At 39.2% G+C, this 14,935-nt stretch overlaps 2 protein-coding genes across 2 annotated transcripts in view; both read left to right on the plus strand.

The window, feature by feature from the left end:
• The window catches only part of LOC117290830 (DNA excision repair protein ERCC-6-like), a 30,560-nt gene extending 27,775 nt beyond the window's left edge, over nucleotides 1–2,785 (plus strand). The window contains exons 17-19 of the mRNA XM_033772388.1: nucleotides 973–1,060; nucleotides 1,742–1,830; nucleotides 2,085–2,785. Coding sequence (XP_033628279.1) covers nucleotides 973–1,060; nucleotides 1,742–1,830; nucleotides 2,085–2,585 — 678 coding nt within the window. The 3' untranslated portion in view covers nucleotides 2,586–2,785. The remainder of the gene's footprint in view (nucleotides 1–972; nucleotides 1,061–1,741; nucleotides 1,831–2,084) is intronic.
• A 484-nt stretch (nucleotides 2,786–3,269) lies between these two features.
• LOC117290473 (coiled-coil domain-containing protein 189-like) lies at nucleotides 3,270–13,956 on the plus strand. The gene is made up of 8 exons (XM_033771888.1): nucleotides 3,270–3,293; nucleotides 4,764–4,783; nucleotides 7,697–7,762; nucleotides 8,568–8,737; nucleotides 10,036–10,106; nucleotides 11,749–11,926; nucleotides 12,849–12,944; nucleotides 13,423–13,956. The coding sequence occupies exons 1-8, from the start codon at nucleotides 3,270–3,272 to the stop codon at nucleotides 13,611–13,613; spliced, it is 816 nt and encodes a 271-aa protein (XP_033627779.1). The 3' UTR covers nucleotides 13,614–13,956.
• Nucleotides 13,957–14,935: the final 979 nt, after the last annotated feature.

A 14,935-nucleotide genomic window follows, 5' to 3' on the forward strand; every position in this document is an offset into this window, starting at 1 on the left:
AAAATGCTCCAGTATGCACAGTAGAGATTTTAAAAAAGCATAAAAATATGAGGTAAAAAACTTCAATTCGATTCCATGCTTTGACCAAACTTTGAGGCATTGCATGGTGAGGTATCAATATATATTTGGTTTGCGGTAACACCATGTGTGTATCTACTTGCCAGGTAAAGTTTGTTCTTTAGAGAACTGTATTTTTTTTATTCTACTATCGCGGAGTAGATTTATCAGATGTTCGGGTAATTAACTGCACTACCGCGGAGTTAGTTCTTGAATTGGTCTCAACCTTTCGACTAGCTTGCTCTAGTCATTGTCAGGAGACTGAAGAGATAAGTGAGAAGTGGGCAAATTTATAGGGGTTCAAAGGTTTCAGTGTAGAGTCAGTCAGCGCTCTGATTGGTTCTCCTGAAAGGAGACCTGTGGTTGGTTGGCTATTGTGTGGGTTGCCCATTGTATCAGACATCTGGTGAGGTTGGCAGTATAGCACCATGTGTAAATCTCTTTTGAATAGTGTTGGTTCTGAGACGAGCACACTGAAGCCCTCAGAGCATATTGATTGAAACGTTGAGTTGTCAACTACCAGTTCTTCTCAGAACCACCACTATTTACTCAAAAGAGATTGAAGACACTGGACACTTTTGGTCTTCTTGCTTGTTGTATCTCGACATATGCACAAAGTAACAAACCTGTGAACATTTGAACTCCATTGGTTCCTCGAAGTTGCGAGATAATAATGGAAGGGAAAAAAAACCTTGTCACACAAAGTTGTGCGCTTTCAGATGCTTAATATCTAATTTTGAGGTCTACGTTACTTCAGAGGGAACCGTTTCGCACAATTGTTTATAAGTTTTTATGCTAACAATTATTTTTAGCAATTACCAATAGTGTCCAGTGTTTTTAAACTCGAACCATGCAAAGTATCAAATTCTATTTATCCGACATGTTAAAAATATTCTGCTTTTTTGTTGCATCTAGGTCAATCGAGCGCAAGAGCTTGTCTCAGCAGAGTCAGGCTTGACCCAGAAACTCAAGGATCACATTGAGCAGGACACTGAGGGTCCCGGTAAGTGTTATTCATAAATACCCCAGACAGTTTCGCTACTCCTTTTGGTGGAGAGCGCGTCACTTTGGGGCGTTTAAACGGTTGATAATGACCAGCTGGAGCTGTTTATAACTGGCTGGCTTCCGCGTGTCGGGCGCGCGCGTAAGCCAATATTATCACGCGGAATGCTCAATTCATAGCTATTAGCAACAGGGCGTAATCTATTATAAGCGCACGCGCATACACTCAACCCACGCGCATCAAACAGATTCTTCACAAAGTTTTTGAAAAAAATATTTCAAAACCTTGAATTGTCAAAGTATCTATAATTGGGCTTTTTGAATGTTTTTTAACAAAAGGGCATTCATGAACGGGAATAAAAGAGTAGTGACCTGGTCTTAAACGTCCGTTTAAAACCTTGCAGGGTCGTTGCCTTCGGCTCGGGCCTTTATCACACGGCAACGACCCTGCCGGTTTTAAACGGCCGTTTAAGAACTCGTCGCTACCCTTATATTCCCTTATTTAAAGGAGACTTTTACCTCTTGCTTTAAACAGGTTTGCGGCTGTTTGCCAGAGTTCCAGCTCTTTCATATCTTTCAAGAATAATCTTTCAGCATCATCTTCAGACCAGTACTACATGTATCTCTGAAAAAAAATTGAATTCTGTAAATAAAAGTAAATTTTTTACTTAATTTTGAACAGGTAAATCTAAAGGAAAAAAAGAAGAGGAAGAGGACTTGAACATGTCTATGGCTAATATGACCTTAGAGGCGCATGATTGGAATTCTAAGGTACGTAATATTTGCTGGGCTTGTCAAGTTGTCATCATTCATGACATTTGCCAGGGATGTTATTTTTTAATATTCTTTCTCCCCGATCAACAATTATTTGTCATTGCGGTACCCACTGCCAAAACATAGGATTCAACCTGCCTCTAGCTACCGGGCAATCTTGGTAGTCTAGTTGGTAAGACACTGCTCTAGAATTGCAAGGGTCGTGGGTTCGAATCCCACCCAAGTAATATGCCTGTGATATTTTTTCACAGGACTCTGGAAAGTACCAAGATTTGGACACATTTAACGATATGCTCCAAGATGACAGCGAGCAGGACAAAAGACGAAACTGCCTCCTACTTCATGGTTTATCTGAATCCGCTAATGACATCACTGTTGTCTTAGCCACCTTGAACAAAAAACTCAAACTAAAGCTCACTGAAGATGACATTGACCGATCTAATCGCATCGGTCAATCTAAGAGGAATCCGGGTGCCTCCAACAGTAAACCCAAGCCACGCCCCTTCGTAATCACGTTTGTCAGCTACAAAACAAGGTCAAAAGTGTTCAAGAACAAGCGTCTTCTTAAAGGATCCGGCCTTTTCCTGACTGAAGACCTTATCAAGCAGAGACGAGAGCTCCTTCAAGAGGCAAAACGAAGATCTTCAGTTGACTCAGCGTGGACCCAGGATGGGAAAATCATTTTGCTGCTTCAAAGCAAGAGGAAAGTGACCATCAAAACACTGACCGAACTGAACAAATTTGCCTCTTAATCAGCCTCCGGACAATAGCCTCACTGCTGCCAACAATGATTACATCTATAGGTATGCATTCTAGCCTCGTTTTGATTGTTTTGATTTACATAAAAGAAAACATGATGGCTGTGTATGGTTATTATTTTCTTAAGTACCGTTTTCTTCATATTTTTCACTGGAAGTGTCGTGGCCGAGCGGTTAAGAGCACCGAATTCAAACTCTGGTGTTTCTGATCAGCAGAGTGTGGGTTCGAATCCCCAGCCGTGACACCTGTGTCCTTAAGCAAGACACATAACCATTGCTTCGTCCTTCGGATGGGACGTTAAGCCGTTGGTCCTGTCATGGTCCAGAGTAAATGGCCCAGAGAAATGTCCGGTTTTGTAAAAAAAAAAAAAAGCGTTGGGATTAAAGTAACAATGGAGTAATGTTTCTTTATTTAAGTATTTAATACTATACGTGTAGAATGTTATAGATTTCCTTAGTGGGGCGAGCACATACTTTAAGTTTGGGGTGAGCAGTCACGCGTGTGTTAAACTTGTTAATCGGTTGGAACTTTTCTTCGTATGCCACACAAACACCTGTTTTGCAGACATGAACAGAATATTGGAATTCGCAGAGTTTGGAGAATGCTGAGAATTCAGGATTCACTACATAAGGAAGGATTGCGACCATCCTCGTACATTACATTATTTAAACACCATAATGATAGGTTTGATTCTCTGTTCGGTATGCCCTATCTATCGTCAGAACACTCGTAGTGTCAATTTTAATACAGTTTTCCTTCTTTGCGTAGATGTGTGAAAGGGACCTTTTGTCTGGTTTACAAACAGCCTTTCAAACAAATCCAATTGTGTTTTGTGCAGAAAGTTACATTTTTAGTGCAGTTCCTGTGCGACGAGTCGATCAAGTGAGTTCTTTATTCGAAGTGCAAGAAAGAGGTTCATCAGTTGAGCCCGAGTTGTGGCATTGACATATGATTAAAGATTCTTTGTTTTATACTGCTCCTCATTGATCCTAATCAATCTCTCCCCGACTGAATTCTTATTTCATGAGCAAATATGTTTTCTTGTTAACTTTATTATATTATGCTCGCGTAAAAAAAGGCATTACATTCAGTAATTAGTTTGACTAATAATACCATATTACTATAATACACTGTCACCATGGTCAAGTGGTTAGACTGCATGACTTGCAATCACTAGGTTGTGGGTTCGAATCCCCCAGCTAACCGCTGATTTCACAATGACTAGAATAAAAAAAATTGTTGTCTAGTTACTGAATCACAATTTCTTGATTTGTGTAATTCATAATCACAGATTTTAAACTAATGTTAGTATGAGCGAGATTGGTTGTTGCCAGCTTGGATCCCCTGTGGGAGTTTGCCGAGTTCCCTTGATGAGAAGATCATTCAAACAAACAAACAAACAAACAATTATGCTGAAGATTTTAGAAGATGTTCGGTAAAAATTGCATTACTATAAAAAAATACATACCCTGCGCAGGCCTATCTAGTCTATAAACACATTTTCCTTGTGTTTACATGCACAAACAACAGTTGAAAACTACCGAGTTTTTTAAGTGAACTTGTTTCTTGAAGCTATCCTTGCTCTTGGATCCACTTACAACAAACCTACTGGCTCACCCCAGTGCATAAAAAAATGGCAAAACATAAATAGTTCGACAATTATAAACCTGTTTAGTCGCCCTTACTTAACTTGTTGGCACGAGTTTCAGGCGCACAGCTTGTAGGTCTTGGCACTTCACTGAGTGCAAAAAAACCACAGTTTACTTTTGCGTGAGGAGAGACTTCCAGTAAACTTAAAAAGTCCAACGTCCATCTCTATTTCTTGTTGCTTCTTATAAATACAGTGTTTCTATGTAAGTTGCAAAATTTGCTCTTCATCTTTACTCGCCCCGTCTCAACTCTTTCTCTCCAATCCACTGTCTATTAATGACGTGGCTCTCCCTTGTGCCCAAAACCGGCGCGGCCCGCTCTTATGACAGGGCGCCCTCAAGAGTCGTGGTAATTTTTCCATGGTGACAACAAGCAGAGTTCGACGTGAAGGACGAAATCTTCAGTAATATTTACCGTTTTCTCTTAGTTTAAGACATGGAACTTGTGCATAGATAAAACCAAGTGGTAATTTTAATAAAGCACTGCAAGCTGAGTTATAAAAGAAGTCATAATGCCGGGAGAAGTGTCCAAAATACCTCAAGTAAGTACAATAACTTTGCCCTAATTCATAATTGTTGGAATGGCTGGGGTGTCTAGCTGTCTGAACTGCATTTGTGCATCGGGAAGCCCGTGCATATCACTTTACCTGGATTGCTTTGTTTGTCTGGCGGAATGTTTTGTTTGTGTGTGTGACCGACCGTGTGTGTACTGTAGTCGAATCCCTGTACTGTCTACCCTGCCAGCTCCATAAAGTGTTGAATGTTATTTAATGTATGGCCACACTTCGGTTTATTATTTGGAAGAAAAACTTACCAAAGCAATATTGAACATATTATTATTGGTGTCAGGACAGGATAACTTTCCGTATGGCGCCACCACTTTTTCACTCATTTTTACAAAAAGGGATCAATCAGGTAAATTAGATACTATATTATTTTATTTCGAATGAAAAAGTGGTGGCGCCATACGGAAACTTTTCCTCAGAACACTTCGTACCTTTGCCACTTCGTACCCTGGACACTTCGTACTTTTTCAAGGTACGAAGTGACTTTGGACACGTCGTACCTTGGACACTAATTCGTACCTTATTACAAGACACTTCGTACCTTCTCACGAGTCACTTTGTACCTCTCACGAGACACTTCCTACATTCGTACTAATTCGGGATTTCTGCACCGTTTATGATTTTTTTGTGCTTTGTGATCGGATGATTATTAAATAGAAGCACATTAAACCAACTGTTACTATTTTGTTGGGACACCAAGCAAGGAGCCATTTGACGATTGCATGATTGTTTGACTTTAAAATATTTGTAAAAAATATTGGCGTAACATGTTGTCCTTTGTGGTAATTAACTTATACAAAATATTAATTTCACATTAAAAATGACATTAACATATTCAAACAAAAATTATAGTTCATTAAGTAGCCTATTATTAATTTTTTTTATCTCAATCAACATTAAATTGTTGAGGAATACACATTTTCATAAAGGTATGAAGTGACTCGGCCGAAGGTACGAAGTGACCAATTTGGTTATGGTACAAATGTCACGAAGGTACGAAGTGTCCAGGGTATGAAGTGTCCGACATCCATTATTATTGATTGGTGTTATTTTGGTTGTGGTTTGCTTTGTTTTTGTTGGGGGTGGGTGTGAAAGGGGGATAAACATTCAAAGAAAAAAATAATTTTTTAAAGCAATTTATCCTCTTTAATTATGCCATGTAAAGTTTAAATGTATGCATGCAGCTTCATTCTAATCTACTATCGACTAATGTAATGTAATAGTATTAGACCTACACTGCATGAAATAAGCATCACTCTCTACACTCTACTCTTTGGATGGTTTTGTCTTTGAAATGTCACAAGGTTTTACAAAAATGATATCCCATTGCGGTAAATTAGAAACTAACTAGGCCTATGTTTTTTCATAAAGTTATGGCGTGATACGGAAACGTTTCCGAAATGTTGTCAAATGCTAGCTAGATCAGTTCAGACCATTTGAATTGACTTTCACAGAAATGCACCGCAGGCCATTGTATTGTGAACTTTGCAATCTGTGAGGCAGCATTGGAACTTCAATGTGATGAGTTGCAAATGGCAACAAGTGTTCGAAAGAAATAATTCTGCCTCTTAAACAAGATCAGATGAAACATCTTAACTTATAGAATTTATTTGGATGTGCATTGAAATCATTCCACATGACACTGTACTACAGTGACCAATCACTTGCTGGCTTCGTTAATTTCATTTTTTTTTTCACCACCATTCATTAGCAAGAGGAAAAACGGTTGATTAGTAAAAATATTACTGAGCAGTGGAAGTAGGACGATTGTTAGAAATTCTTTCAAAAATCACATCAACAAATTGGGGAAAACTTGTAAACCCCAACTACAGAAATCTTCCTTTTTTCTCTATTTTGACATTTGTGCTATAGATAGGGGCCCAGTTTTTCAAAATTTTACTAGGACTGATTTCATAGATAGTATCTATACATTGTAGATGTATTTTTATTATTAAAAAACAGTCTTTGCAACACATGGCTGAACTACAAAATATGTGAATTTAAAAATGACTAGAACAGTAGGCCATGAGAAACAGGCCGGGTACTTCATGGAGGCAACAAAGGCGATTGCCTCCATGCCTCCTGCTGGTCACTGCCTCGGTGCCCTTCAAGTGCCCATAGGGTGCCCTTTATCGATGAGAAAATGCCCTTTCAAAAATGAAGCATACGGGCCTAGAGTATTAAACATACATGGCCTCTTTTACACTCACAAACCATCTCGCAATCTCCGCTCTACCTCTTCATTAGAACTACAAACAACAGTCACACGTACAAAGACGGTCATCGCTCTTTTGCACACTCATGAGTGTGCGAAAGAAAGTCATCTCCTGTACTGCCAAGACTGAAAATCAGTTCAAATCACTGCTGAAAACATATTTATTCAATTACATGTAGTTCTCTGTTGTTTTCTGTTGCTTTTTTTGTTTATTCGTATCATTAATTTTGTTGATTTGTATTAATGGCATTTTGATATGTTTTTCTTGTAAAGCGCTTCAAGACTCTATATAAAAACTGTTTATTATTATTATTATTATTACATGCATGCACAAACAGATGGGAAGAAAGCTAATAAATGATGAATGTGATGTCTATGTACTGTGTTGGGTTTTTGGGTTTTTTTTGTTGTTGTTTTTTTTGCAAGTCACCAGGACCCACGAGGCCTGAAGGCCACTTCAAGGTAATTTTTTTTTTGAGGCCATTGCCACCTACTCCTAGGGCTGAAACAGGATAACCCCTTTCACAGTCCTTACGAATATACGTAGGCTTGGGTATCATCAGTCCGAAGCCTGGCCGGTATAACAGAAAGCACTACCTTCCCAATTTGCATTGCAAGAAAGGAAAGCTTGAATTTCAAATCTGTCATGAAATTCAATTCTTTGTTTCGAACAGGGCAGACATAGATGTCACTCAAGCTGAGACTCTCATGAACGCCACCTCCATGGCAGATGTCCGCAGGTCAGTCAAATACTAAGAGCACGTACTTTTGATTTCACATGCACACAATTGTTTAATGGCACTAGACACAATTTTTATTTTCTCGAAACAATTGTTGGCATAAAAACTTACTTGGTAACAAGCAATGGAGAGCTGTTGATTGTATAAAACATTATGGAAACGGCTCCCTCTGAAGTAACACAGTTTTCGAGAAAGAATTTTCCATTCTAGCATGGACCAGTCAACACTACCTAATCAATACATTCTGTAGCTATTCTGTACTTATTTGATCTGCAGCATTCTAGCCGACCAGTTAAGGCTGAAAGATCATGATGAGACATCCTCCTCTCCTGTTCTCTCGAATCTTTACTACTACACAGTGCAGTTTGCTCTGCATGATGGCTTCATAGCGTGACATAGTGAAACACACTGTAGCTATTGTATACTTATTCTGTACTTGATCTGCAGCATTCTAGCAGACCAGTTTAAGCTGGAAGATCATGTTGAGACGTCCTCCTCTTCTGTTCTCTCGAATCTCTACTACTACACAGTGCAGTTTGCTCTGGACAATGGCTTCATAGCCTGACTATCAGTTGAATATTCTGTAGCTATTGTATACTTATTCTGTACTTATTTGATCTGCAGCATTCTAGCAGACCAGTTTAAGCTGGAAGATCATGATGAGACGTCCTTCTCTTCTGTTCTCGGGAATCTTGACTACATAGTGCAGTTTGCTCTGGATAATGTCTTCATAGCCTGACTATTAGTGAATCATTCTGTAGCTATAGACAATAGTATACTTATTATGTACTTATTTGCTCTGCAGCATTCTAGCAGACCAGTTTAAGCTGGAAGATCATGATGAGACGTCTTCTTCATCCGTTCTGTTGGATCTCTACTACTACACAGTACAGTTTGCTCTGGATAATGGCTTCAATAAGGAGCAGCTTAGTGCCTTCTTCTCTATCCTCAAGAAGACGCATGAAGTATGCAATGGTGAGTAGTTTCTTCTAATTGAAAAGGGGCTCCATGGTCAAATTTTATTTTTGCAATCAGTATTGATATATCCTCGCCCAACCAGCTTAAAGGGATGCTGCAGTGAATTCAAATAAAACAGTTAATTTTGCTGTCATTCACTTCTGAAATATATATTGAACATCAATAAAATGTGTTTTGTTTATTCCCGATATATCTAACTTGTGTACTTAGCGAATAAGTTTTGTGGATTGTTACTGCTCCCCCCCCCCTACCATCGAAATCATCGGCAAAAAAAGTCTGCTCCCTAACTACACGCGCCTAGGTTCCAGGCCACACACTGCACACGTGTGTACATGTACTATGCACATGGACGTACAGCTTGGGTTACCGACATGACGTCACGTTTATGCAAATGAAGGCTCCCTTTTAAGGGGCGGGTTCCCCTAATCTCTTTAAAACCGTTTTTAAAATACTTGCGCATTTAATATGTAATGGGATGAAATGCGCGAGGCCCCGGGTTCAATCCCCGGCAGCTCCACCAAAAAAAAAAAAAAAAAAAAAAAAAAGGGGGCTGCAATTTCATCCCATTACAAATAAAACATATGTGAGGTTTAAAAACTCCTGTTTAATCATTTAAATGAATAAAAAAAGCATTGTAGCCACCCTTTAAATCCCACTGACAAACTAACTACCAATCATTCAACATGTTACTTTCCAAGAAGCATACAGGATTGCGATGTATGCAACATTCATTTCTTGTATTGACCCGATTCATCTGAGACACAATCAATCTTGCACACATCATTTTGAGAGTCGGATTTCTTGTGCATAATATTGTGCTTTTTAGGCGATGTATAGTGCAGGTAGACACTCGCCATCTTTCCATGCATTTTGACTACCAAAACTGGGCCCATTTATGCAGCATGGCACATTGCTAGGTTTTTAAACTTTCTCCATTTAGAGCAAGTTCGAGTGCGCACAAATAGTCCACCAGTGGTCGACCACAGACAAGCAACGCACATGCGCACCCGAACGACTCGTTTGGTAGTCTAGTCAACCTTCCACCTTTTCGCTAAAGTATCACTGGTTCCCCTCTGCGCTTAACACATGTTATAATGGAATATGCTGTTGGGACCAGTGAAGAAACCATGGGCTCGAGGCTGGTTCCAAATGGTCGACCACAGTAGTCAACCAATGGTCGACCAGCCTGGGTTCGAGTCAAAATGGTCAACCTTTAGTTAACCATTGTGCACACTCGAACTTGCTCATAGGTATACCCTTGTTATATATTTATGGTTTATTTTTTTGATTTACAGAGACCCCATTTGGTAACTTGGAGCAGACGTACAGCTACTTTAAAGAGATGGTGCTGTGCCATGCAGTTAAGGTAATCAAGAAAATCATTGAAACTTTTTTCGTGTGAAATTTCTACAAATGCATGTAATAACTGAATCAAACACTTTGCCTTGTCTTTATACCATTTGAGACAAAAAATGCATTAAAGCCAGTGGACACTTTCGGTAAACAGTATTGTCCAAGGCCCACACTTCGTGTACCACAACTTATATAGAAAATAACAAACCTGTGAAAATTTAGGCTCAATCGGTCATCGGAGTCGGAAGAAAATAATGGGAAAACCCACCCTTGTTTCCGCACGCTTCGCCGTGTCATGACATGTGTTTACTATAATCCGTAATTCTCAATGTAGAGAATTGATAATTGTTTTAATGTTTTCTCAAAAAGTAAAGCATTCCATGGAATAATATTTCAAGAGAAGTCTTTCACCATTACCTTCCGTAAACCCTGTAAGTTATTTGTAAATCTGTGAACTTTTTTTCTTTTTTTTCTGTTCCAAAAGTGTATAATGGCTTTAAAACACAACTTTTTCAAAGGTTGCAAAAACGTTCTTGAACTCAACTGTCTGTTACAGATTACAAATAGATTTTGGAAGACACTTGGCATTGACAAATTTACAAACAACAACAATGTCTTTAAACTCAGGATACAACAATCAATTCTCAACATAATTGATCGATTTGCTTTTTTCTACTGGTAGTTGGCTTAGCCGTTACTTACTTACCCGCCTACTTACTCGTCTATGTTTTCTAATTTGTGTTGTTTGTATAATTGCTGTCCCTTTGTTTACTTTGCATACATGTTCTGCTTCAGAGTTATAAACATCTTGTTTAACCATGGTTAAACCTTTATGTAGTTATCTACCGTAGCAGTTAGTATTTATTTATTCGTCTATTTAGTGCTGTTTTCCTGTTTTGTTCTGTAATCTTGTAACGGGCACATCCGCCACAAGCCTCGGCTTTTAGGATAATGCCTGCATGTGATGTGAATGTGGAAATAAATGTTATATTGATTGATTGATTGATTGATTGATTGATTGATTGATTGATTGATTGATTGATTGATTGATTGATTGATTGATTGATTGATACACTTATGGTACATGTAATTATCGGGGATAAAGAATATTAATTTTTTTTTTTTTTTTTTTTTTTTTAACCGATGTGTGTTAGCACTGTATACTCAGTACTTTCCCAAGTCCTGTGAAAAAATATCACAGCCATGTTACTCGGGTGGGATTCGAATCCACGACCCTTGCAATTCTAGAACAGTGTCTTACCAACTAGACTACCGAGGTTGCCTGGCAGCTAGAGGCAGTTCATGTAATTGTCAAAGACCAGTATCCACACTTGGTGCATCCCAACATATTGCATACAATAACAAACCTGTGAAAATTTGAACTCAATGGATCAACGAGGTTGCAAGAAAATAATGAAAGAAAAAACACCCTTCTTGCATAGAATTGTGTGCTTTCAGACGCCTAAAGCTTTTCTCAGATTCAAATTTGGTGTTAAAAATTACCTCTTTCTCTGAAACTACATAATTACTTCAAAGGGAGTTGTTTCTCACAATGTTTTATAACATAAACAGCTCTCCAGTGCTCCTCACCAAGTCTGTTTTGCTCATCGTTAACTTGTAGAGTAATTTACTAACTGATTTTGTTTTTCCTTTAGCGTCCACCATGGAGCATCAACCTATTCAGCCCAGACCAGGTTAAGATCATCACAGAGTACATTCTCAATACTTACTTCCGTCACTATAAACTCTACAAGTACGTCTTCACACCCATGGTCAGATTGGACCTGTCCATTTCCTACGCGGGGATGCCAGAGACTCCTGTTCCCTCTGAGGGTGAGTAATACAAATGTTTTCCACCACTATTGGCCTCTTTTCCTGGATAAAATCAGGGCCCAATTTCATGGCTCTCTGCTTACCGCCAAATTCTTGGCTGACGATCACCATTACTCGCATACTTTACTGTTCAAGCGCGGTATTTCTGTGCTAGCTGTGTAATACAGAATGCCTAGTCATGTAAAGTACGCATCCGTGAAAGGATTCCCTGCTTGTGTAAGAGAGCCATGAAATTGGGCCCAGAGATGGGGTCAACCAAACGGGGATGGTTTATCAAAAAGTCGTCCAAAGAATGGATTGCTTTTTAACCCCTCTTACTGTCTGGCCAATCAACCTCATCCATATGGTTTTGACTGATACATGCACTGTACCAGCCTGCAATATGACAACATCATGTGGTGAATGCATTCTTTGTGCACACTTAGGCTACCTTACATAAACTGTAGTTTAACAGCTTGTGAAATCACAAGCAAAACTGTGTGTGTTTTTTGCGGTAAATTTAAACACCTCTCCTGGCACACATAAAAAAGATGAGTTTTCAAGTTTTTTTTAAGCTAAAGAGAGTGTCTACTAGTCTGAGGTTCAGTGGAAGTGCATTCCAAAGAGATGGTCCAGCATGTGAAAAAGAACGGTCTCCCCAAGTGTGTTTAGAATGAGGGATGTTGAGGAGCATGATGCCTGTACAGTGAAGCTGTCTTGTAGAAACACTAAGCTGTATTGAATGCTGGATGTATTTAGTGAGTCTACTAGTCTGAGATTCAATAGAAGTGCATTCCAAAGAGATGGTCCAGCATGTGAAAAAGAACAGTCTCCCCAAGTGTGTTTAGAACAAAGGATGTCGTGGATCATAGTGTTTGTAGAGCGAAGCTGTTCATACTCTAACTGCTTCTAATCCAACCTTGTTTTTGTTTTAATATTGCAGCTGGTGATGTGAATGGCGAACAATCAGTGGAGGGAGAGCAGTCAGAGGAACAGCTGAACAAGGAGGAAGAACAACAAATAGAAGAGCCACCTCGAGGTACACCTCAATTTTGGAAATTGTTAACTTCAAATTAAAGACAAATTAATTTTAAGTGTAAAGATTGTGAATAACGGTAAAAGAAAATGTAATTTATAGTTGTGTGTGCAAACAATCTTTTTAATTTTTTTAGTAACAAGAGACCTGCCATGCAAATACATTGTAGCTCAGCACCAGTTTTGGGGATTTTTTTTTCGTGTACATCCTGGCAGGCCTTGAATTTTATTTTTGGGGCACAGCCATTTTCCTCTGGAAATGGAAATTGTACTTGAACTTTGTAAAGGGCACCACTGCAAAAGCCCAGGGCACCACAGCAATTGCTGTGGGTTATTTCAAGCCCTGTTCAGGCGTATTTTTAATTGAGAGAAGAACATTTTGCGCTTTCAAACTGGTATGTAACGAGTCGTTTAGTACAAGGATACACTGTTTTTGCATTAACATTTGAGCATCAAGAATTATTTGTAATGTATCGTTACAGAAGAAACTCCGGCTCAAAAGGAATTGCGAAAGCTGATCACATCCCAGTTGAATGATGAAATTTCCAGACTGAGGACATCACTGGGCGAGCAGATCCAACTAAACGACGAGGTGCTTCAGAAGAAGTTGGCGAGTGTTGACGGTGGAGGTGCAAAGAGCGGCAAAAACTCAGGCAAGGCAAAGAAAAAATGAGTTTTCACGATGTTACATTTTTTTGGGTTGGTCTTTCGGGGAGTATAATTTGATTCCATCAAACCACAACCAAGACGAGCATCAGTCTGAAGCCATCAAATAAACTGTGCAAGTCTTGCATGTGTGGACCTGGTAAAATGCACAATTTGGTTTCCTTCTCCTAACCCATTCATGTTAAATGCACTGGACACCTTTGGTAATTGTCAAAGATCAGGGCCCAATTTCATAGCGCTGCTTACCGGCTGATTTTGTGCCTACTGTGCAATTTCTGTTTCATAGCGCTGCTAGCCGTAAGCGCACGAAAATGCATGCTAACCTTCCGGTGCTTACCGCACGAAAACAAATGACGTCACAATAAAAATCCACGGTAAACACGCAATATGGCCGATTTTTCTGCTAACATGTGAAATACGCTAAGGCTTAAGCAAATTGTTCTGCTACAGTAAGCACGCAAATTTGCTATACCGTTAAGCAGCGCTATGAAATTGGGCCCACTACTCTCACTTGGTGTATCCCAACATATGCATAAAATAACAAATCTGTCAAAATTTTGACTCAATTGGTCATCAAAGTTGCAAGAGAATAATGAAAGAAAAACACCCATTGGTGCACACATTTGTATGCTTTCAGCTGAAGTACTTTAAAATTTGAGTGTGAAATTACCTTCTCTCTCTCACTGCGTTACTTCAGAGGCAGCCGCTTCTCCCAATATTTTCAACAGCTCGTTACCAAGTCAGTTTTTATTCTAACTATTATTTTGAGTAATTACCAATAGTGTCCAGTGCTTTTTGTTGTATCATTCATTTAAACATCACAGTTATCACTGCAATGTTCACACTTGTATGAACATAGAATGTACTCTGTTGTATTTATATAAACTGCACTAAAATATTTTGCGACCGGGCAATCTCTGTGGTCTAGTTGGTAAGACATCTGGGCCCAATTTCATGGCTCTGCTTACCGCCTACTTACTCTGCTTACGATCACGATTCCCCGCTTACGTGCAAGCGTAGAATGCATAGTAACGTGGAGTACGCATGCGCAGAAGCCAAAATTCGCCGCTAACCCGTGAAATAGGCTTGCCGTAAGCACAGAATTCCCTGCTTCCAGAGCCATGAAATTGGGCCCTGCTCTAGAAAAGGTTGTGGGTTCGAATCCTACCCGAGTAATATGCCTTTTTTTTCCAAGAATTCGGGGAAGTACACGGGGCTTATACACACATCGTTGTGAGGCTAAAACCAAATAATATTCTACAAAATTTTGTTTAACTTGTTTGGACCAGTGCTCCAAAAAATGTCTGTAAATTTATATACCGTTATTTT

The sequence above is a fragment of the Asterias rubens genome, chromosome 5, assembly GCF_902459465.1.
Source record: "Asterias rubens chromosome 5, eAstRub1.3, whole genome shotgun sequence".
NCBI lineage: Eukaryota > Metazoa > Echinodermata > Asteroidea > Forcipulatida > Asteriidae > Asterias > Asterias rubens.